The sequence below is a fragment of the Malurus melanocephalus genome, unplaced genomic scaffold (genome assembly GCF_030028575.1).
Source record: "Malurus melanocephalus ecotype Western Australia unplaced genomic scaffold, MMel_1.1 scaffold_506, whole genome shotgun sequence".
Taxonomy (NCBI): domain Eukaryota; kingdom Metazoa; phylum Chordata; class Aves; order Passeriformes; family Maluridae; genus Malurus; species Malurus melanocephalus.
The window spans coordinates 406,602-432,282 of record NW_026623738.1 but is presented as its reverse complement, the minus strand read 5'-3'; the positions used below and the strand labels follow the sequence as shown (position 1 = coordinate 432,282).

The 25,681-nt window shown below is 41.7% G+C and overlaps 1 protein-coding gene across 1 annotated transcript in view; it reads right to left on the bottom strand.

Annotated features, from left to right (window-relative positions):
- Positions 1-25,681, bottom strand: part of DMRT1 (doublesex and mab-3 related transcription factor 1) — a 57,647-nt gene that overhangs the window by 1,274 nt on the left and 30,692 nt on the right. The window contains exon 4 of the mRNA XM_057381356.1: positions 23,170-23,332. Coding sequence (XP_057237339.1) covers positions 23,170-23,332 — 163 coding nt within the window. The remainder of the gene's footprint in view (positions 1-23,169; positions 23,333-25,681) is intronic.

Below are 25,681 nucleotides of genomic sequence, written 5' to 3'. Positions count from 1 at the left end.
ACACAGCAACATGCCATATCTATAGTATCCTGTGTTTCTGCAGTAACTTCCATTTGCAGCTCAGCTTCCAAATTTGTCCTGTTTTTAAACACAATATGGGTTACCAAGAGATGGTGAAGATACTATGAAGTTGACCTCACACCATGTTCACCTACTTAACCCATGCATAGACAAAATAGCAATTTCCATTCCTTTCAGGGAATTCTGACCATTTTTGATGTTGCACAGCCCAGCTCCTTGATTTAATGCAAGTGCCTCCTTTGATGCATATAAGGGATGACTAAGGCTCAAACATCATTCTGCCAAAATAGACTCTATTATTGTCTTCCAGATCTGACATATATTTTTTAACTCAAGTAAACAGGATATTAACCTTACATTACATTTTTTCCTAGCTAAAATGCAAAGAAGAGAATGCAGTGGTTAGACATGAAGAAGTGACAAGGTAGTGAAAGCAATTTCTAACCGTTTGTAAACATCCTGCAAATGCTGCTAATTGGTTTAATGACACAGAAAGAAGATTCTGGTCTGCAGCATCATATATTCCTTTGCTATGTGGTCAAATGCACGAAACAGCCAAACAGGTTTCCAACATCTCCAGACCTGAAATAASCAGTGCACTGCTGGAAAAGGGCTCTCATTTGCACCTACAAGAGTCTGGAAAAACACAAAACCTGCAGCTGGAAACAACTGTTTAGATTCCTACTTTTTTAGCTCACCAATTCTGAAACCAAGAAGTGCTGCAGGATCAGAAAAAAACAYTCCTTGTGGTTTTCAAGAACCAAACTCTTCTGCCATGAGAACATACCACGAGATTCCTAACCGTGTGTTTCCTACCCCTCCTTTTCAGTGTTTAAGCAGGGTTGATGGTGGAGTCCAAGGACARGTCAAATCTCCTCAGTGTCTGTAGGAGAATACTACTCATCCTTCCATTTCACTTCCTCGATTAATCATGGTTTAAATGCTCCTAGGACGTGTACCAAATGTAAACCTGCAGATCACAGGAAGTAAGTGGAACAACKGAGGAACATTTCTGCTCCTCTGCAAGGGAAGCAGCACAAACACACTCTGTGATCCACCTGCACCACGATCACACACCATGCACTATTTCAGGTGAGTATTTTATTGGGGTAGTTCATGTTTTGACTACTATGCAATGACAGAACAGCGATGCTCCGAACATCCACATGCCAATGTCTAAGGGGAAATGTATATAGAAAATGCAGAATTGTCACCTCCCCCAATGTGTCCTATAGACTTGCTTTAGGTTGTGGCTGCCTCTAACAACAGCTTTTGTTGGATCTTGCCCAGTCTAGCATCAGGAATCATCTCTTTCTCCATAAGGAACCTTGCTTTATACAGTAATGCAGCTGCTGTCACCTCAACAGAGCTAGCTGGCTTATGGGCTCAGCTCTCCAACTTCTAAAAACTCATTCTGCTCTGATATAGTAAAGCCCGACATGTGAAGGTTTAGGACATGTTGTGTCCTAAAGGATTTTGTGTGTTCCTGGACTCCATGACAAAAATATGAGAGAAGCAATCAAGGTTAAAAGGGGATAATTTTTTTGTTTTTTCCCAAGTAGCCAAATGGGCAAGAGACTTATAAAGGATTTGTTAATACTTCTAGGTGTGCATGTGTCTGATGATGAAAAAGGCCCATTTTAAAACACTRTGATCTATAAATCTCTGTGACAAATTTTCAGAAAGTTTTTTTCCCCCCCCCAAATGCAAAAAATACGACAGAAAACCCATGCAACATGCTATAGTAAAAATATTTAAACCCTACCACAGCAAAACTGCCACTTTGTTTTTGTGGGCTAWTTTTTGAGCAACTCTATGTTAGTTTAGTGTAAACCTGGAGAATGACACAGAGGGTAACTTTTTCTGGTGGAGAGGCAAGAAAATCTGTTTCTCAGCACCTCAAGAGGTGGCTTGGAAGTCTTCTGGACCAGTARAGCTCCATCAGTTTTTGCACCAACTTCCAAATTTATCACAGTTTTGATTATTAGGCAATTTGGGCTATATATCCTGGTCTCTGAATACGCATTGGGGTAATGAGAGCCACAAAGGCTTTAAGAACAATCTGGCACTACCAGATTTATCTCTAGATTGGAGTGTTACTTCTGTATCCAAACCTGCTTTATTTAACAGACTCCACTGCAGTCAACAGTCACCGAAGTCAAGCAAGGTGCCGTGAGTAGGCACAATGCTGACAAAAAGTGCAAGATACTCAGAYTGGGACTTGTAGCTATAAAAAGGCAGCAAAAAGGAAATAAGCAATTCTGTCCCAGTGTTTAAATTACACAACAATAAAAYGTAGAAATTCCAAGTTCAAAGAAACAAAACCCATGTTCTTTTTGATTTAAGTATATGAGTTTCATCTGTTTGAGGCTTGCGGCTGATCCTCCCACAGTTGTTACACAGCCCTTATCTGTGTAAATAATGGCACCAGAATTGGGTCTGTGACAGTTTTTAAAGACCACTCCTTGATCTAAATACTTCTTACCCTTGGGAAAGCACCTGAATACTTTTCAGCCGTACATATCTGAAAAAAATTCAGCTAATATCACACAGGAAAAGAAGTGAGAAGGGATACCCAACATAAGCACAAAACCTTATGTCTTCTGACACAGAAACTGCAATGACTTTTAACTTGAGTGATCCCTGAAATTAAATGGACTGAACAGTGTAATACATTTTCAGTGATGTGAGAAATCAGAAGGATATTCAGGCCTGAAAAGTAAATATTTTCCTGAGTTTACATTTAAAAAAACATTAAACCCTAAATAAGGAACAATTTGTAAAGATTTAAAATTGAGTGGTACAATTAATTTTTTTTTAACTCTTTCCCTTTCTTAGGGAAAAGGAACATCAGCAAGCATGTCAGTCCCACACACTGCTAARGCCCATCCACTTCCTCCTGCTTTGCCCACTGGCAGTTTGATGGCATGGGAGCATCACTAAAGCCTGCCTAAGTTTTTGGCATGAGAGTGGACAGGAACGGCTCTTCATAGTATCTTGTCCTTCAAAGCACTGCCCTTCTGCAAAAACCACTGTTGCTGCAAGCAGCAATTCCCACTCCAGGCTTTGTGGAYCCCATAGGAAGGTTCTTGGAAACCAAACTGCCCTGGGAAACCAGTGGCCAAGAAGCAAATTATGATACCTGCACAAAAGGCAGAACAAGAGAAAATGGCACCTCAAACCACTCTAAGACAGACATGGCAGGGTGGCTGTCCTTGCTGGCTGACTTGGTGGCTTGCAAATAATCACAGGTCAAATTCACTTCAAAAACACTGCCCAGTTTTCACCCAAGTCGAAATCTGTCACTCTACTGCTCAGACTGATCCTGAAAGGGTTGGCTCTACCTCCCAGCATGAGCAAACAGCCCAACATGCTACAGCCAACAACAATTAACACTATGGTAASTACCTCACAAGGCATTAGGTCAAAAACCCAAACCAAATCAACCAAACAAAACCCCCCAAATAGTTAGTGCTGCAAAACCAGGCACTCAGAATCAGAAAACTATCAGAATCCTCAGCTGCTGTCTCAGCAAGTGAGAAGACATACAAAAACGGGAATGGGAGAAAAGCACGATTTTCCTATTGTGGAGAAAGCATTAGAATGACAGCAACAGTGTCAAGGTCTGTCCTGACTGCTGTATGGCCTGATGACAAGATTGGCAAGATACAACCTCCCAGTCAACACATGGAAGAAGGCCAAGTTATCCAAGTTATCCCAGCAATCTCCCTTCAGCTGCCTCTCACTTTTGGGAGTGCTTAACCCTATGCTCTCTAATGTTCAACTCTTTAAGCAGAGTTAATTAACAAATGGTCAAAAAGGAAATCGACCTCTGCAAAATCTTTCACRAGATCCATTCCTGTATGAATGCTCTATTTAAAAAGGCGGAGGACTACTGACTTACACCAGGTGAAAAAATTAGCATTAGTGGAAGGCTGCTCATAAACCAGACATTTAGTGGGCTCAATCTCATACTCTGGTATACTGCTTTCTGTAGATCTAAGTCACCAACAGTCAAAAGCCTATGGGTCCATGGGTGCCTGCTAGAGAAGCTGCAAGAAAAGTAAGAGACAAACTTAAATCAGCTGTGTTTTCAAGATTTTCTTTAAACATAAAGATTCCAATTTTATAAAGCTGCAGGAATACGTGTTTCTGGARGACATCTCCACCTGGTGAGTCACCAATATCTTTTATTTCTTTTCAGTCTGTATGAACTAATGTAAAAAMCTCTAAATTGCTATCTCTTTCATTACATCCCTTGTTCAGGATGATGGCTAGGATGAAATGGCTCTTACTGAAAATTCCTGCCAACATCTGCAAGTGGATAAACGTGCTATGCATTTTCTGTGTTGACTGTCTTTCTCCTCCAATCCCTCAGGCCTCATCACAGATCTGGACTAGGAGATAGCTCCCACAGGGACAAACTGGAAGCCCACCTGAATCCAAGGGCTTCTGCTTATTGCAGTTGGTCAACACAACATAATGCGAGTGCAGACTTCTTCACAGCAGTATGATGCAGGGCAAAGTGTTAAGACAAGGAGGCTGATGCCAAGTGTTTACGAGGGGAAGAAGAAAACTCAGACATGGGTCTGCCTTAAAACTGAACTCTACAGATTACTTTGACCAACAGAAATTAATTTTTGGCTTTTTCTTCTGTGCTGAGCATAGGGTGGACCAAACTGCAAGAAAATGGGAGTGAGGCTCCTTTTCTKCTTTGCATACTATTAACACAATGGAAACCTGTCCAGTTCTAGAAATGTGGTCTGTGGATATTTTCCTGCTGACAAGAAGTTGCAAGAGCAATAAACAAAATGCAAAAATAGAAACAAGCCTAAGGATCTTGAACCAAACCCATCTGTACCTCTTAACACAGGTATTCTATTTCACAGTACAGTGCTTTTCCCCTTCTCAAGCACCTACCTTTGTCAAAAACTTTTAAGGCAATTAGGATTATCTTGGATGCCCACAGCAGGGCACATTTATTGTGTATTTTCAAATGGCATTGATTTTTGACAGTAGGAACTCAGGGTAAAAGATAAAGATCTGGACAGAGATCTTTATTCAGTATGCTTTGCCATGCATTATCTCATTCTTTTCTAGTTCATGCTTGTACTTTTAGCAACTAAGCAGACAGGGCTATAACTGATGTAATTAGAAACCAGAAGCTGAAGAAACTGTCCTCATGCTGACTCCCTCACTTCAGGCTTTAAATACTCTTATAGTAATGTATGAAATAATCAAGGCTTTCCACTTCTCACTACCAGCTATACAGAGAGGATGCAAAGATGGTATMTGGGAAACACTGGCTTAAAACCCCAAAACATACCTTGAAACAATACCAATATGCTGCAAAGCAATTGCTCTCCATGCTCACATACATGAACTGGAGCAGAGCAGGACTGATGGACCAACACTCTCTCCTATCACCAGCTTCACAGTATGCATCTACCTTGATGTCATTAGCCACTGCTGCAGGCTAGGAAAGGCAGAAGATGAACCAGCCCAGAAAAACTTCAGGAAGATCAGGTGTGCTGAGATGAGCACCCTTGCTTTTAATGACTGAAGGGCAATGTGGAATTCAGCTGATAGAAGCTCTTTTTCTGTTTGTCAGGAGAGAATGCTTACTTGTGCATATACTCACTGCAAGTGCTCACTCTGCCGAGTCAGGTGCCAGCCAGGTACACCTCTACAGAAACTTGCCCAGTTTATATTCCACTGTCAGGAACCCTAATGGCTAGTTCTCTCAAAAAGAAAACATTATTTTAATCATTCACAAAGAACTTTGTACTGGAAGACATGAAGCAATATGGTCTCCCGCATCTCAACATAAAGCAGCCATTTCCCACAGCTGGGAAAGAAGGTAAAACCAGCATTTCTGCTGATTGTTTTTGAGTCATGTGAGAGTGAAAACATTCTGTACAATTACATATAAACCATGACAAGCCTCAGCCACAAAAGAGCTGGGATGAAGTCACAGATCTGACCTATTTTTAACCTGGCAGTAAYACTACAAAGAAAGGCATAATGATTAAATGCCAAAGGGATCTCCCTTTTCCCTCCCTAGCCTTCTCCAGTYCTTAATTTAATCCCTGTGTTGTCCTGGGGACACAACTGCACAGCATCACGGGGAAGTACAATGAAGAACAGGTGTTGTAATGCCAGTACTGCAGAGATGCATACATCTTTCTTTTAGGGTCTAACTCTGGACCAGCAAACCTACATCTAGCGATCCTTATTTCCTTCAGACATTTACAGTCYACCGGAGGACCCACTGGTTTGCATGGCTGGACTCCACACCAGGGTCCAGGAATTTTTGATAAACAAAGAAATCAAGCCATCAACAAACAATTTAAAGATTCAAGACTGGAGAACAGCCACAGGAACATATGAGGTACTGATTTCCAGGAAAGGCAGATTTAAAAGTGGCTGTGAGGGATATAGAGTATTTAGACATCTGTCACTAACGGAGTAGCGGCAAGGAAGCTCAGAGGAATTAGGCCATTTATTTCATCATGTAACAAGACTGTGACAAAGGTGGGATCTTGAATCTCTTTATTCCTGGAAGTCAGGTAATACTTCTCTATTCCACACAAAACACCGAAGCCTGATTCTCCACCCAAAGAAGATGYCCCTGGTGTGTCACACCCAGAAGACCAACAAAAGATGGGCAGCACTAATAAAAAAAAATAAACTTCAAATCTACTCTTTGGATTGTTTTTTTTTTTTTTACTTCTACAGCAGTCAAAACTTGTTCTAACAATAAGATTAAAATGTAAGCATATCAATAATTTCTTATGAGAAACACTTTATTATCTTGCCAGCTGCTGGTATACAAGTCCAAGTTTCTATTTTGGGCATTTTATCCTGCCAGGACTGGTTTTGTAAAAAATGCTGTGCTATGGAGCCAGAGTCTTGGAACTCCCAACACKGTGCTACTGCTGGGCACAGTAGCAAGCCAGGTGTCAGCACCTYACAAGGCTCTCCTGTGTGGCCACCTTTAAAGCCAGATCCATGACATGAACTGTGTTTAAAGGGGTTTGTTTGGTTTGGGGTTTTTCCTGTACAAAAAGAGAACAAACCATTCCACAAGTCAGTCACAAGAGGCCACAGAACCATGGGAACAAGCAGCAACCCTTGACAGCAAGGATAAATCAGCAACAGAATGCCTCCAACTCCAAATCTTTGACAGGAATCATAGAATGGTTTGGTTGGAACGGATCTTTAGGCCATCCAGTTCAACTCTCCTGCAGTGAGAAGAGACACCTCAAACTAGATCAGGTCCTATCACTACAGTGTGGTAAGCCATTATGGGGCCTAGGCCTGGTAAGGGCCGAGAAGGTCCGTGAAGGATCTGGAACATTCGGTGCCGTTGGCCACCGTTGGCCGACAGCCGGCAGGCGCTGTGACAGTTCCAGTGGGGTCTATCTCGAGCGCCCTGAGGCCGTGAGAAGCCACAATATAACCCTATGGTGAGGGTAGTCAGCACGAGCSCCCTGCAACGGCAGAGCTACCTTATAAGGAAATTTAGAGCGTTAGTAAGAGCTTCTGTACGTTAAGTTACCATTACTCCTGTTACAAAAAGCATTACATCTAACTGCCACCACCATTACGAGCCAAGGGTATAAAAAGCCACGGCTTCCGTTAATAAAGTGGATGAGATAGCACGTACAACCAAGTCTACGAGGTCGTTTATGTGTCTCTCCCCGTCTCCTTGCAAATGGCCGCGCCAACANTCTGTACGTTAAGTTACCGTTATTCCTGTTACAAAAAGCGTTACGTCTAACTGCCACCGCCATTACGAGCCAAGGGTATAAAAAGCCTCGGCTTCCGTTAACAAAGCGGATGAGATAGCACGTACAACCAAGTCTATGAGGTCGTTTATGTGTCTCTCCCCGTCTCCTTGCAAATGGCCGCGCCAACACTACAGGCCCTATTAAAACGTCTGTCAGGCCCTATCTTATCAGCCCCCTCTAACTACTGAAAGGGCCCAGGTAAGGTCTCCCTGGGCTCTCTTCTCCAGGCTCAAAATGGACTCACCATTCATGTGAGACTGGTGAGGAAAGGCCAGCTGAATCCTGTTTGTCCTGTTCTGAGTTTGCAGAAATATGTGATTTTAGCAAAAACTATCAGTGGGTTAAATTTTTGCAAAACAGATGATTCTATCAGAACCATTTCCAGCCAGCTCTAAGAAGAGGACATTTAGAGGCTTTGTCTTTTGGCACCCTGGAGTCCCCTCAGRCACAATTAGGTGATAATTAGATACAATTTTACAGAGACTGATTACTGTCCATCTCCTCTGGGGTCTGCATCTTTGCCTGAGCTGATGACACAGGCTTTTCCACATATCCCAAATGCCAACTAATCAACAGATAGTGCCACGGAGAGGAGACTGAAATGGACAACAACTGCTGCTATCAGTGGCAAAGCAGCAGCTTGTCACAGCTGCCGTGGGGCAGCACACATAAATGAACAGGCAAAAGGGTTTTTTGTGAGACGACAGATGACACTGAGGGTGCAGAAGGAGGTGGGGACTGTTTCAAGAGAAGACCTGTTTCCTATTCCAAGAGAAGACCTCAAAGGTTACATCTATCTCCTAGAGCAACACAGGAGACGAGAGYCTCAACTCCTCCTCTGCTTCTAGGCATCACTACAATATAGTAGTGCCTTTGTTTTCTTAAGAAATGTGTCTTTAAAACCTGTCTATACAAGCACTTCCTTGTGAATAATTGCCTTAGAAGTATCAGTTGTCCTACCTAAGAATGCCATTTGCAACAGCTGAGGCAACAAAATGTTTTTTTGAAAATGGGTTAATTTTAAAGGAAAGAGTGCAGGTGAAGCTCAGGATAATGTCATCAAGCAGCAAAACATGTGGCGACACAAAATAAGAGGCATAAAGTTTCTCCCTTGTGTAGCTATGCTAAAAGATAGGAAAGAGGATTCCAGGACATCTAATAATCGCATATAACTTTCTTGTATTCAGCACAGAAATCCAAACACAACACAAACTTGACTGAATGTCTCTCCATTCTTGGGTCAGAAAGGTTGTCAATCTTCACTAGTGTAGAACAAAAAACAGTCTACACAATACCAAGACTGGCCATGTAAATCTAAATGTTAATTCTGGTCACTTCACTTTATACTTCCACTGTTGCCAAAGTCACTTTTAATTTATAAAACAAGGATGAAATCCATGCCCACTGTCATCAGTCCTAATGCTCAAAGCATAAGCAAATTGCTAATAATGATGGACTCAGCTCTTTTAGGTTTAACAATTCAGTTTTAAAAAATATTATCCCAGTGCTACAGTGCTATGTTATACAGCCTAAACAGTTATTTGTGGGGACATAATTTGCAAGCTTTTGGAAATCAAGAGGTCAAAAATGATGGGTCTAATGCAAGTGATCTGTTATGGTAAATACAATACATTAACTTGTAAATAGATTTACTGACTTTTTAAATTCTCTTACAACTCAAGTGTCTCTGTTGGAAACAAGGATCTGCAACCTGTATCATTCTAACGAAAGAAACAGGAATTCTGTCACTGACTTCAGCATGAACAACACWGTCCTCACCAACAACTGAGCTCAAAATTGAATAAGAAGGAAGAAAGGAGAAGCCTTATCATCCACATCTTACAATTTAAATGACTGCAGTTTAAAWGGCCAAGAAGGGTTTAAAGTGACTTAGTACTACCATGTCATTACCACTTTTAATATTGACTTTAATTTGGATGCAAGTTCAGCAGATCTGTAGTAAAATGGTTCAACAAATAYTGATGAAATACCCAGCACAAGACAGGTATGTGCATGAACAGAGTAAAAATGTTGCTACTTATTTTGAAGTGAGATTCATGCCTCCTGAAGTTTAGGAACCTTGCTGCAATAAGTCACAATACTTGAGTAAATAGGGACAAAAACAGAACACAAAACATTTTTGAGGTAGTCAAGTAAGTTAAACGAAGTTTCACACAACATTAGGCTTAAGACAGACCCACTGTGTTGTATTTATATTCATTTCCATGAACACAATAGCAGTAATGCTGAGTGYGTGCCATCAGCTGGAGGGCATGGGCTGTGTCTAATAATGCTGCTGGTGCTGCCAGCTACATCTCCTCAGGCCTGCCGATGTCCTGGTGATGCCCACCTGCYGGGAAGGTCAACCCACCAGTATCCAGCATTTTCTTCTGGGTCCTGACAGCAGCAGCCTTGCTAGGAAGGGCTGAAACTCCTCTGAAATCACACTGGTTAAAGCCTACAAACTGGGCCTATCAATAGGGCCAAACCCCTTGGTTGTTTTAGGTTACTGCAAGGGTWCTAGGGCCTCTTGTGCCACCTTTCCTTACTAACGTTATTGGAATGGAAGCAAGTGTAGCTGACAAGTTTCAACACAGCCTTTTGTGTCCTTGGCACTCTCTGCCTGGCACTCTCTGAAGTCCAGATGGAGAACCTTAAATCATGTTTAACTGGCAGAAAAGTTCTAAAAGACATAAACAGAAAATAAACAGACATAAACAGAAAATCAGAATTTTATTACTGTTATCTGCTGTAGAGAAAATTTTGAGACGGGCTTCTGGGATCAACCCAGGCTGTATCAAAGACTGCCTGCCTTTAAGAAAGTCACTCCAATACACCATTCTCAGTTAATTTCAACACTGTTTAATGCAATTCTTGTCAACAGAAAAGTCGTTTGACACTCTAAGGGCAAGGCAGGTAGGATGAAGGGAAGCAAAACGTGGAGCTCATCCTCTGCTGCAGCTTACAGCCCTACTGCAACCCACCACAGACATGGGGTGGTGAAGGAAGTCAAGAGCACGGCCTGCAAGGAGCCTGCACTACAGAGTAATTGAGTACTCGATGCTGCTCAGGGTCAAGGCACGCCTTTTCCCCTCTCTCAGATGGTAGGGATGGCAGTCCTACTCCACACACACAGCTGACAGTCACAGCACTTGAACGCAGAAAGAGAAGTAGATGAAGTGGTCCAAGCTGGACAGTTAAGAGTCACAGCTACAAGAAGTCAGCCTCACAGCTGAGAAGGGGCAATTACTTTCAAACTACAGGCCAACCTACATTCCTCTCTCCTGAAGCCTTTTTAACTACAGTTAGGCAGTTGCAAATGTATTTCAGGTAGTTCAGGGAATGTATCCACCTAACAGGAATACACCAGGCACCTCTTAACAAACCAGTGTTATTTCTCTCTGATGTAGACTTTGTTAGCACAAACCTATGTGCAGTGTTTATGCCTTGGTGAAATTAAGAGACTAAATCCACTAAATTAAAGGTCCTGAAAGCACCTGTGACTCACAGAAGCACTGGGGCAAGATGCATTGGTAGAAATGGCTACATGAACTAGATGTTCGTATTTACCGAAGGGATGAAACCACAAAAACTAACATGAGCGAAGTCATTGTTTACAGAACTTAGGAAAGTTTATACTATATTTAGGGATAGACAGCCAACTCAAACCTGACTCAAGATCAAAAATTATCAAAATGTGTTTTACATACTCAAAAGGCAATACAAAAACAATTGCTAACAAATCTAGTGTGAACAATCATTCCAGGGTAGGAGAACAGAACCCTCCTTGCAGTGTCTGCAATTGCTCTGAGACAGAAACTGAAAGGCAAAATGATTTATAAATTAACAGGAGAGAGCAACATTAATTTTTCTTTTTCTTTTATGTCCAGAAAGGAAACAAAACTGCTGGCCAACTGGACTAGGAACGTTCTTTCACTTTCAGTAGCTACATAATTTACGCTATGTTCGGAATATATAAACAAGTYACACGCAGCATATGGGGTGTGATTCAGACCTCAGACAACTCTCCAACTTGTAAAACTTAACTGATTTAACAGACACCATGAGACAAACATCAGGCATAGAGCTKTGAACCTGGCATTGTACAATTATGWGAAAGTGAGGAACAAATGCAAATATATACATACTGATGTTAAAGAAGAAACTAAATTATAATTGCTTGGTTTATTTCAAAATTAACCACAGGTTAACCTGTGTTTAATTTTATTTAAACCACTGTGTTTAACCTGGCTCCCACTCCTTCCTGATCACATACTGAAATGAATCCCAACAAATTAAGTGTTCAATACATACTTCAAAAGCAACCTCAAGATTTTGTCATTTTGTCATTTTTTTAAAGTCTCAAGACTTTTAAGAAAAGCGTATTTAAAAAATAAACTGTCCCCCAATCTCTTCAAACTTTTTAAAGGGAACTGTAATCTGTGCACAGAAGCTTTCAGCTTTTCTCACATCAGCCTGTGGGTACCAAGTGCAGAACCCTTAGCAGCAGACATGGGRTACACTGCAGGGAAGGGTAGGGAGCTGATGGTATTTGAGATGTGGCTGTACCATGTATGTGCGTGGTGACACATTGGGAATGTGCCCAGCAAAAGGCATTCAATGGTCAACCACCCCGGCAGAAACTACCAGGTCTCTTCAGTCTTCTCCTTAGAAAACCAACAGCACTAAAAAGTTAAAATGCAGGCACCTTCCTGATTACAGAGAGTAAAGCTCAATTCCTGTCCTATTTTGATTAAACATAATCAGCACTAATATTTATATATTATCATAATTTACACGTGGAAGCAGTGAGGAGAAGCAAATGCTTTTGTAGCATGCAAAACAAATTCACTGGCTTTGCACCAGTATAGCATGACAAGTCTGGTATTTTTCCATTTTTCCAGTGAAGGAATACTTAGTCTTGTTCTTTGTGTGTTCTCAGCACTGCAGACTATCAAGATGTCATAAGCAGAAAGCACCTGTAACACTGGCAYGTCTGATCTACTTCAACAGGTTTGGAAGAAATGAAATGTAATTTATTATAGCCTATTTATCTTTGCAACAATTACCCTTCAAAACCCGAAGGAGAACAATGTAATTGAAAGTACATGCCTTCTTCCCTGCAGAAACCTCAAACAGCCTCAGGCAAGAGCCAATACAGATGTAGTACAAGGCATTAAAAGAGTGTTGGATGCTGTAGCTAGCAATTATCCTGGTATTTAAACAAATCTATCGCTCATCAGGAAAGCGTTTAGTGCAGCAGTCGGASCGAGACAGGCTGACACGGAGCACAGCTACTTAACTGTCCCCTCCAGCGATTACACTTTCTCAACCTGAGAGTCATGTCAAATTAAACAACTACACATTGACTTTTCACTTCTATAAACATTAAGGTATGATTGACAATTCTTGGATGCTATAAGGTAAGTCATTATAATCAGCCAACATACTGTTAGCTAATTTGTGGTGTATTTTTCCCCCCCTATTCTGAGCCAGTTCTTTTGGACTATTTTTACATTGCCCTATAAATAACATCTGCTCTGACTCTTTGCAGGGTCACCATAACAAAATGTCACCGCCACCACTAGACCTTCATGTGAGAAAACAACATACAATTAAGTGACATGACCTGGCCTACAAAATACCCGTTTTTCTCCCTTAGTCCTGGCTCACACCCATTTAACTCAAATTTGGAGATGTCTGGAGAGTAACAACTGAATGCTAACACTGCAGTGGACACTGTTAATGTGGCACCTAGAGTATTTTTTCTAATTCCTGCTTTAACCCCTGGAAATCTCTTTTGTCTATGTAAAGCTATAAAAATAAAATTTCACTGCAGGATTAGCACTTAAAGCAAAAACAAGTGTAGGAACTGAAAATGGCTCAGGAGGACAAATGAAGCATAGTTATCCCTCCTGTCCAGTARTTAACAACTGAAATCTCACTCCTTTTTCCACTTCTCAACTGTATTTAATACMTGAGCACAGGTCTCAGAAATCTACAATTAAATTTAACAGTATTTCAAATATGTCTCCACCTCTGGTTGAGAAGTCAGGCCATAATAAAACCAAAAGACTTCAGTGAAGATTCCAGAAAATGCCAGCTTTACTTCAAACTGTTTATCTTCAAAGAGAAGACAAAGCAGTCACAGCACTGAAGACAGTGAAATACAACTTRATTCACAGGCTCTGCATAACAGCACTGAAGTAAAACCACAAAATCACAGAAAAAACTTAAAAACTTCACTGATCTGTCTCAAATATTTTCTTCTTTTTTTCATCAGTTAATTACCACCAAAACACTAACTGAAGCAAGTTATTGTCCTTGTCTGTAGGCCAACCAGCACAGTATGCTTTCCACTTCATGCWGCCATTACTGCACAACTCCAGAGGTATTTCTCAGACCACCAGACCCCCAAAACAACACATACCTCCAAAGACTCMGTCTCAATTTACTGATACACCAAGTGTCTTGGTTATATTTTGCACTGACTTCTCACATATGTCACTGCACTTATCTTATTCTCCATGACCCTGTGTACACACTGCAGCTGAATGGACTAACATGAAAAGGGAGAAAATGTGCAATCCCAGCACACAGCCAGGTGTACAGTAACTTCTGCAGTTCTTGTATTTTAAAGTTTGTGCCTAAGTTTTCCCCAAATCTTCTGCTCAAAGCCTCATCTTCCCAGCTCTAGGAGACATTCACACACAAAACCCCTACAAAAACCCCAAACCTTTTCAGCTCTGTTTCAGTGGTTASCAGACAATTGCATCATCTCTGCCATAGATAGAAAAATTCCTGAAAATAGAATTATTTGAAAATAAAAGGCTACTGAAGAGATAATGCTAAAATGCAGCACTTCAACAAAATACTGAAATACTTACTAACACCACAAACATAAGATAGGGTCCTGCCAGCAAAATGTATGTTCAAGCATATGTGATCTTTGTATATAGAATGTGCACGYAGTGTATGTGTATCCTTATATCCAAGTATATCGATATGGGCACCCACACACAAGTGCAGGTATGTGTAGATTATATATATTATATATATAAAGCTAACTTTCAGTCCTCAGAAAACAAAAGCTATCCCCATATAACAGCCAAATTCCTACATAACTCAATTTCGACATCTCATCTGGTGTGAACTGCACTCATTCCTAGTGTAAACCCCAGCGCGCTCTGCAATGATATACTGTAATGTCACATCGCAATCTGGATTTACTATAAAGGGCTGCTGACGAGTTTCAGAGCAGTAAACATTGCTGCGAGGTGTATTTCACACTGAGCTGGTTTTTATGAAGAACACTTCACCGCCCAGCCACGGCACCCAGATGATGAATGGTGAAAGATGCATGACAAGCTTCATCATTGTTTGTAAATCTTAACTGTTCCTGCTCACTAACTCTGCAGGCAATTTTCAAAGACAGCGGCCGACAGAAGGACAGCACAGCTTTCCTGAAGGTTATTCAACTTGTACTTGGCCTGAGCTATGCCTGCAAGGAGCACTGGCAATAAGCTCATCAGCTACACTGAAGCATAGAATTAAAAACGTTCGACAGGCAGGCACACTAATGGTTGAAAAAACTAAGAAAGCCCATTAAGTAGCCTTGGTATCTGTCCCCTACCCTGTTCCCCAGGGTTACATACATCATGTGCAGGCAACATACCCTGGTATTATTTACACATGCAATATAAATATATATACTTATAAAACAGATGGGCTGCCTGGTCYTGCTCCCACATGCTGATTCCCTGTTATCCTATGCAGTTACACACAGGACTCCAACATTCCTCATCAACTTTGTCCACTGCTTGTAGGAAAGCTACTTCTATTCTGCCCTCTCAGAAGTTTGCTTTYGTGACAGGGGAAAGCAAAAGATAGAAAACTACTCATGGCACGCAAGCATAGCAGCAGGGATGGATGCTGCCCTTCTTTGTTTCCCTTGAGATCAGTCTGRGAACAGCAACATGGATTGCAACAATCTCTTCAAGAGTCACCATTTGACTCCCTGCAAGAGGAAACGTCAATCTACACTAGAAAGTCTTAGTAATTCTGACCTTTTCTTACCCCTTTTCTTTAGAGCTTAGTAACAAATCCTTCTGTTGCTAGAGCTTCTCACAATCTGCACAGGGTTACTTACTTAAAAAGCCAAAGAAGCTGCAGAAGACCTAAGTCAGATAGAGACTCCCACCTGAGCTGCGAAATAGGCATGAACTGCAAGGTGATCTAGACAGGCTCTCATGCACTGTAAAGATTATGGCCGATTACGGACTTCTCTCTTCCCTTAACCAGCCAAGTTACAAGGATGCAACTGCACATTAAAGCAAAGCAAAGCAAAGAGGTGAGCGGTATCACTGTTACAATTACAAATCATGCCTGGGTAATCACTACCATCCTGACAAGACATCTTCATTTGTTTTATCACTTTATGGAAAAGTTTGATTTGTGTTACAGTGGGAAAAGATCTGTATCCAGAGGTAGTAAAATAAGAGGATCAAAGCCACACCAGGTGTAAATGAAAGCAGCTCAACTGACAGTGCTGAATTTTTTCAGTGAAGGACCCAACATCCTTTAAAGTGTGGGAAAAAAATCCACAGAGCCTCATCGGCTATAGTAACATTCACCATTCTACATGAAGAGCAGCTCATACATGCAGAAAGTTAAGTCCAGGAGTGCAGTGGGTATAAACCACTGGTCTCTCACCATGCAGCTCTGAAATGCTTGTAAACTGCAAGTGGCACTGAGAAACCATCCTCTGTTAAGAAAATGTAAAGCAGAAGAGGGACGGTGTCCAGGGAATGCCAACAGAACCATCAGGTATTCCAGGAGAGCACCCTGGCAGGTGCACAAGAGAGATGCTGACGCCCTGTGCAGGACCCAGTGCTATCAAGGTGGCACCACTCTTCCACTGCCTGAGCAGCCCCTGAGCCTTCTAGATGAGGATTAATGGGACCATGCAAACTTCTTTTCGTAGAAAGAAACGGAAGAAAGTCCATTTTGGCAGTACATATAAATGTACTCCTTTGGATCTGTCACTGCCTTCGCCAACTGTACCACTGATTTGAGTTTCTTCAGAACAGAAGGACTTTCTTCAAATCCTTGTTTTACCAACTCAAAGCCTGTAATTTGTAACAAAACGCAGGCTTCGGTTTCAAAGACCATGAATCCTTTGATCCACACAAAATACTAAAAATAGAACAAACACATCCCATGAAAACAAACTCTCTGACAACTATCCAGTCTGATCCCCTTCTCGGTGCATATGGTTTTGCAGGTGTGAGGGGATGGGGTGCCAGTGGCATTCACTGAGGATTCAGGTTGTCCCACTTTCCCTTGTTAAAGATGCTGAAAAATGAAAGCACTGACATACAGTTTCCAGGAGAGCTTAAAATTCCTGCTAGGGGATGCTAAAGCCTCAGTCCAGAAATATCTGTGTTCCTGCAAAAAAAGGAGGAAGGCCTTCAAAAATACAGTTTTTTTCTACTGCTCTTGCAGCAGGACCAGCAGCTTCTCCCAGATCGAACAACAAGGGCTTGTCAGTCGCCTTGACATGAATCAGCAAAACCTGTGAATCAACAAAGCTGTGAAACAAGCCTTTAATTCTGCAACCATCCAATGCAAAGCTGCTCTGCGTGCTTCTGAGTGAGCATAACATAAATGTTGCATTTAGAGAAGAAACTACTAAACTGAGCCTTTTAATCAGGACTGAACTAAAGCAGAATCAAAGAAATGTTCGTATTACTTTATTTCCAGGAATTAATATCAGAGTATGTAAAATAACTTTAATTCTTTAGCTCAAATCTTCACTAATACAATCTTATTTAGAACTCAGACCAGTAATTTATAAAAAGACTTCAATACACAGTAAAATGAGTTATCAGAGCTTGTATTGAACATGCCTCACATTCTCAAATGTATTTTGACAGCTGCTRTTACAACTACTGAAATTTCAAGTATGGTTAATACAGCCATGAATCAGGTTAGCAACCTGATCAGTTTAAAAGATTTTAAAAATGGCCATGCTCAACAACTGTTCAGCTACACCCAAAATTGAATTTTTTATTGAAAATGACATATTAAAAAGTCATTTGTCTAAGGAGATCTATGATGCAATGCACATGCAAATGCACATGCAAAACCAGCAATATAATTAAGGCATGCAGAAATGCAGTATGAAATCTGCTCACCCTCCTTGTAACCAGTACCAAAGGGAAGTTGGATGCAGCACAGCCACTGAGGACTGCAAGAAGCAAAAATGAGAACACACAAAAAAAAAATAAACAGTTGCCCCAAGTTCAAGTGACTCATTTGAACTAACTGTTCAAGATCGACAGATTTATAGAATTACCCCTCTCCTCTTCTTTTGCATTATTTCAGAATCAATTTTAAAATATCGACATAAAGTGATAGTGGAAAGGAGAGAATCGAGTTTTCAGCAAACACTGCCTGCTCTTTCATCATTAATGACAAAGATTCTTGAGGTTACTTTTAAAGCAAAAGATGCACAGATAGACACACATACATAACACAAAACCTAAATACTGCTGAACTTCTGCGTGCAAAATTTTATCCTCCCCATACACTCTGCTGCTGAAATCCCCTCCAAACTCAACTCTCCAAAGAGGTGCACAGAAAAGAAGTAGTAGTAGTCCTCTCATACCTGGCAACACCCAGACCACCTGGGACTGAAACAGCTGCTCTTAAGCTTACACAGACTGGGGCTAGCCAGCTGACAGAAGGGAATTTGGGCTATTTGCTACAACTGCTCCCCAATTCCTAAGCTACATCAGTGCATCTTCCCAGGTGGCTGCAAGTTAAGAACAGACAGAGGCAAGGCTTTTTGCTGTTCTTTGGGGTAATTTCTTAGCCATATCAAACCAGCCTGCTTTGTTTGCAGTAACGTCTTTGTAACTTCGAGGCTTGCAGAAAGCAGTTCAGGTTCAAGGAAATGGTCTCAGTGACCCTTTGCTTACCAGGACCTGTTAACCTCTCTGATCCTACAGGCAGGTACCACCTGGCTGAAGGCTCTGAAGTGTTACTTATTTGGCATGGCATTCACTTCAGGGGTATATGTTCATGTAAAATAAGATATATAGGATGCTGCCAAAAAAAAAGGAGAGTAACACTGATGCACAAAACCCCAGCTCAAAGAAAGGAAAGGAAGGAAAGAAAACATCCAAACTTCCCACCTCTCAAGCATTTTCAGGGGCACATAGCATTCCTTGCACTCCAGCAATTCAGGGGCACATAGCAATTCCTTGCATTTTGTCAAAGCAAAACTTTCTATCTTAAGCAGGGAGACTGCTTCCAACATGCCTCTTCTTGTGAAACCATTGGAAGAGGCTCTTTACAGAGCTGCTCCCGACTGGCTGGGCTTCTCCCATGGCTTTGTATTGCTGTTGATACAGCATCCAAGCAGAGATGCACGTGTCTTAGAATGCAGATCCTGGAAATCTCTCTCTTTCTTTTCCACAACTGCAAAACTGGGGAGACATGCCATTTGAATTCTAGAACGGACTGTGAAAAACTGTTTTAGTGCTGGAAGCCATTATGCTGACAAAAAAAACAACTTGTTATCAGAAATGTTCTTCATAAAATTGTGCTTGCTTATTTACACGAAACTGTCGATGTTTTCTACATCCAAGTATCAATTGTTTTCTACATCCAAGTCCAAGAAGGACTTGCTGACTCCTGCTTATTTTTTAAGCTGCAAACATAGAACTGCTCCAGTGCTTCACTACTTGTGTTTCCAACTATCATGACACTTAAGACAGGAAAATAAAAAATTCAAGTCTGTCCAGCAGCTAGAACAAAATTTTAAATGCAAGACATCTTTTTCACCCTGCCCAGACATGTGGTGTAATTACCTCAACGTTTCACACAATGATGACACAGAGAAGGTTTTACTCCATGCAAACTTTAAGACCAGGTAACTACTCTAAAATCCAGTGTCTGCAGACACAGGGATGTTCATCCTTTGCATCTTTCTATTTGAATGTTATTTCCTTCTGCCACTTCCCCAAACCCAGAAAACACTTTCACCCAGATATGCAAGTGCTGAGCTTTCACACAGTGGAAACAGGACCCACAGTGAGGCATGTCCTTGCATGTGTTTTCTTGCTCTCTCAAACCAAGGTCTTGCACAGGTTATTTCACAAGTGTAAGTGTTAGAGAGGCTGACTGAAAATCAGTGGAAAGTGTTATCCTAGTCTGGGCAGTGAGCCAATCCTAAAAAGGTTCATTAAAAAAAAAAAACCAAAAAAGAATGCAACTGTCCCACAGAAATCAATGGGAATAAAGTACTTGGTTTTTAGAGATGAAATACCTTGTTGTGTCCCACTCTCATTTCCCCACTTCCCACCTTGTCTTCTGAAGTTTTAAACTATGCTTCACATGCAATAAGATTTGACAATTTCTCAGATCTATTTTCCTCCCATTGCTTTTGCAGGAGAAAGAAGAAGGAAGTATCTTGCAGTATTGAGTGCAAAATCCCTCTCCAGCCTAGAAATTACTGCCTAAAACTTGGTGACCTGAGAAAGCCCTCTAAAAATATCCTTTTGCCATTTGTCGCTGCTTTTTCTCCCAATTTTTCCAGTTTCTGCTGAAAGCACAGCAGCTGTGCTTAGACGGAAGCAAAACATTTTATTTGGAAACACTTCAGACTGCACAAGGTAGACCGATGGTATTTTGCCACACAGAAAATGTCAGCCCATTACTATATGTAAGGCAGTGTAACATGTGAGTCCTGTACAAGTGCTAGAAGCTTCCTGAGATCTTCACTCATTGACAGAAAGACAGTGCAGATCAGTGACCTGCTAGTTCATTTCTCCTCCCTTTTATTGTAACTGGTCTAAGCAGGCAGTTAACTTACCAAAACAAAATTAATTAAATTGTCTGACTCAAATATCAAATCGAATATCCTAACACATGAACTGGCAAAGCCTCCATAATGCTGAAGTTACAGCTGAAGTGTGGGTAATAGACTGTAGGTGTGTGTTTTAAGACCACTGCAGATTCATGCCTGGGAACTTAACAGCCATTTTTGCTAAACATGCGCATTTCAAATGCTTTGAAAATGTGGCTAGAAAGTCAGTTTTTAATTTTGACCTGTAGCTCTTCTAGGCACACTGTTACAGAATTTTTGGTTTAACAGTACGTAAGTCTTCACAGAGATCTTAAAAATATAGTCAGAGGTTTGCTGCAGGAGTTTACGTGAAAGTCTACATTATGTAACAGAACAGGTGACTCTAATGTTACCTTCTGGACCTAAAATCCATCAACATGTATATTTAGAAAAGAAGCCTCTGAGCATGATTACCACTTCATGCATACGAAAGGAATGAATAAAATATTGTTTGTTTAAAACATATACTAGAGTTGTCTGCAGAAAGTAGCAACCACTAAGCCTCTGAGGTCTGTGAAAAGCACTGGAAGAAAAATGTCATGGGAGAGTAAATCATGTATTTACCAGGCCTATTATTTTGACTGTAGACAGAAAAAGTAAAAACAGTCATCTCTTCGAAAAACATGTATAAGAAAAAAGAAGATGCTTTTAAGAAGCCTGTTGGCTATGACCCTGCTCACAGGTTCAAATTTCTTCCAAAAACACTGGTGCCTCTCTCACCCACTAGCTCCCTGCTATGGAAAAACACTTCTTCAGAGTCTGGAAAATGCTGTTTGATCTCAGTAAATTACATCTCACTGCTTGTCGGTTTCTGATTGATGGTGTAACTTAGGGAACAATATCTGTGTGTGGAATAGTGTCTGGAGAACCAGTCAGGAATTATTGAAAATACAGTATTTATGCAGTTTAAAAATCAGTGGAACATTACATATAATTTTTTTCTAGAGTGATGAAAAATTACTGAAGTGCATTTGGGAACAAAGTGTGTAAGGTCTTTTGTCTATTTTTAAAAACACTCACCTGGTAAGACTTCTTAGTGAGTTAGTAGTGATGGATGCAAGAAAAAGTGTCAACTGCAGTTGAGCATAAAACCAACTGCTTCTCCAACCAATGGGCAGAAAGGAAGACGTCACTGTTCAGTGGTGGTTAGAAAAGAGGGAATAAAATAAAGTTGAAGAAAAGAGAAGGAAAATGAACCAAGGATCACTGATTTCTCTAAGCCATTTAAAACTACTGGAGAAGGAGGAAAAGTCTAAGGTTTCATCACACCATGTGTTGTTTCTTCATCTATCTGATATGTCACAGTTAGTTGGAAGACTTTTAGCCACAACCACTACAAAAGAACAACCACTGCCTCAACATACATGATTCTGAAATGAGTGAATACCAAGGTTCAGTGCCAATTTACACAAGCCAGAGATATGATGATTCACCTTCCAAAACATCATTTGAATCCTTAAGGTCCTGTCATGACAACCTCACAACACAAACGAAAATGGACACTATGACTTCAGCCACAGAAAGACCATGACTGAAAACAATTATGGAACCTACACAACATACATCCTTCCACCAGACAGAAAGAGGAGAAGACTAATTGAAATGTAGGAGATCAGAGAAGCAAAGCAGGATGGATGCTGTTACCAGTGGTGCAACTGTAAAAAAAAAAAAAGCAAACCAGAACAACCCACTAAAACTTGGCAAATGTAAAGTAAATGATAATAAATACTTCCTACATACTACAGAAAATTGAACTGTCAAGTTCACTGATTGGTACAGAGAAACAAAATGAGTGAAAAGCTTATTGTCCTGGCTCAGGCTACCTTTGAATGCTGAAGAATGTCTGAAGATTTTATTCTCTGTTTCTCTTCTTGTGTCCCTAGTATCAGTTAGTGATCTGATTCAGTAACGGAAAGGCAGCTCAGTGGAGCTGGATTACTCCAGCAAGCCATGTTAGCACCTGTGTCTGCTACAGGAATAAGGGAACACGGAAGTGCAAGAAACACTGTGAAAACCACAGGGTAAATTCACCAGCGCAGGAGAGAACTGCAGATTACAGTAATCCTTACGAGAGCCTGAAACACAATAAGGAAAGAAAGACCTATCTGCAGTTGTTTTAAATTAAGTAACATGCTGTAATTAAGTAGCCAGGTGGCAAGCACCAAAGACAGCCATCTGAAGTGACTGCACAATTTAGGAGACACAAGTGGAGAAGGTACAACTGACTGGACTACAGAACCATGAGACTTCTGAAGTACAACGCTGCACAACGCTCCATGACCAGCCTCACTTTGAGACCACACTACAAGCCTTCCAGGAATCAGCCACTATTAATGAAACAGCTACTTTCTGATGCTTAGCTTCCTTCCCAGCAGCAACCCACACTTTCTGCGCATGGGTCCAATGCAAGGTGGACCCACACACCTCAGTGGGTGTACTCACCTCTCACTTTTGACTCCGAGGAGGAAGGGATGTCCTCAGAGGTCAGGATTTGGGGGAGGCACATGGGAGCGCCAACCCCCTGCCCCAGGTAGGAAGCAGGTGGATAGTAGGAACACATGCGGTACTGGGAGCTGACAGCGTGGTGTCTCTCCACGCTCTTCACCTGTTGGGAGAGAAAAATGCAACAGCAGCCTGTGAAAGCCAAGCCCCGGTGCCACAGGGGCATCCCACTACCTCCCCCCTCTTTCCCTGCCACTGGCTTTGAAGGAGGTCACAGTGGGTGGATGGGAAGTAAAATTCTGACACGCTGACCTTGAGTTTTTGATTTGGTGGGTTCAGTGTGCCCACTCTGACCAGCTACAGGTGGTATGGGATGTGACCCAGCAGCAGCAGCAGCAGCAGCAGCAGCAGCAGCGTACCTATGGCTGTTTCATCCTAACTGCAGATGGAGATGCATCTGGCACACATGCAAGTACCCTTCACTGCAGCTTCCTGACAAGTCTCCAGCTTATGGCACAGACAAGTGTATGCACCCGGCCACTGCCAGAGGTCAAGTGTCCATCCAGCTCCTATACCCACCTAAAGACTAACGCACCTCAGACTGGTGGTAACTACTCTGCCAGGGACCTACTGGGTGGSTGAGCAGAACAGTCCCATCAGCCGACTCTCACAGGATACATTCCATGGTATTGAACAGTGACACAAACACACATTAACTCACTGTTTCTCTTACAACGCCCACACAGACACACAAGCACACTGTTTTTCTTACAAGATCATTAGATGGGAAACATGCTTTCCTGAGTTACTGAAAAAAAGCATGTTGTGTTTAGACTACATAGGAAGCCAGTAGTGGAGCTACAGCTGGACACCAGCCAGCAGGTCTGCCATGTCAGCAGAGCATCCGCCAGATAACCCCTACCTCCCTTCTGTAGACTACAGCAAAGTGACAACACTCAGAAATCAGATTTTACCCCACTCTAATGCCCTGAAATCATCCAAACAGGYCTTCTCACAGAGGTGGTAAGGCTTTTTTAAATTTATGTTTTATGAAAGAACTACCAACCCCTATTATTTGTTACAAAGCCCTACAAAAGGCCAGGTGGCCCTTGTGSTCCAAAAATGCAGCCAAAACACTTCACAAGATTAACATTTTCAATAGAAAAGGTAACACCAGCTGGCTTCCCTAAGTATGCTGGAGAGTGAATGGTAAGATTCTGGCCAGAGACAAAATATCAGAGTTTTGTACCAGTTATGACAGTAGCAGTACCAACAATAAAGCACATCTAGCTATGCCATTACAAAATGTTTGTGTAAGAGGACATGCTTGACAGCCTTTCCAGCATGTCTCACCTCAGCTGGAGCAGCTCTGCCTGCTCCACTTTGGCTCCCTGGGGTCCCAGCCAGCTGCGCCTGGAGCCCCTCCCAGGCTGCAAAGCTCAGAGCCAGGGAGCAGGGGAGGCTGTCCCAGCTGGCTTCTCCATGCCAGCAGACCGCCAGGGGCTGGTCCTGGCAGCAGGAGCCACCGGCACCTGCCAGAATCAGCCAGAATGCGGTCACCTCTTGTTTTCCAGGAGTCCCTGTAAGARTTCCATGACCACTTTCATATGCCTATCTGGAAATAATGTGGCCCGAGCCACACAAAATCCTGTCGGTACTATCTGAGGCAGGTTTGCAGTGAGAYTAAATGCAGAGAGAAAGAGAATGACAGCTGCTCACAGGAAGCAAAGCGCACCTCCACCTGACTTCTGACAGCAGCACAGTCACATATATTTGCACGTGTACTGAGGGACTTGATTTTGGTCTGTGAAAGTTAAAAGAGTTTTTCCATTTTAAATTAAAGCAATACTTAAAATACATTCCTCCACATGCAGAACATGCACTGAAGTTTCATCCAGAATAAATAGTAAATTGCTCCTCAAAAATTTAATGAGCCATCCTGAGGAAACCTGAACTCAAAAGACCACTGACATCACCTCTGATCTTCTAAGGGCACTTCTCCTCTTTGGAAACAAGACAGGCTCAACAAAAACCCACACTGCCTCTGTGCAACACAAACTGCTCAAAAGCACAGTCCAAAGGGCATTTTGAATCTGCACAACTGCAAAGCTCAACAGCTCTGGAAGTACCATGAAACRTGAACTCCTCTCTGCCTGCTGTGTTGCACATACTGTCTTCCTTCGCTTGGTGGGGTAGGGCAGCATCCATGGACCTCACATCTCCACCCCTCCCTTGCCCAAAGCCACATGTGCACATGTACAACTGAGAGAACGCTGCAGGAGACAGCATTATTTCAGCTGTAACAAAATGGAGGGATCACTCCCTGGCACTGAACTAATCATGCACACGTTTTCCCTCCCTACAGAGTGCATGCAGCGATGCACCTCTTTCAAAGCTTCTTTCAGGGGTTTTCTCCATTTCTTAAATCTCTAGATGCAATGAATTATTACTACTATTATTATTAGTGTGCGGTAGCTGGCTAGCAAGAGACATGTTTTATAATCTTATTACC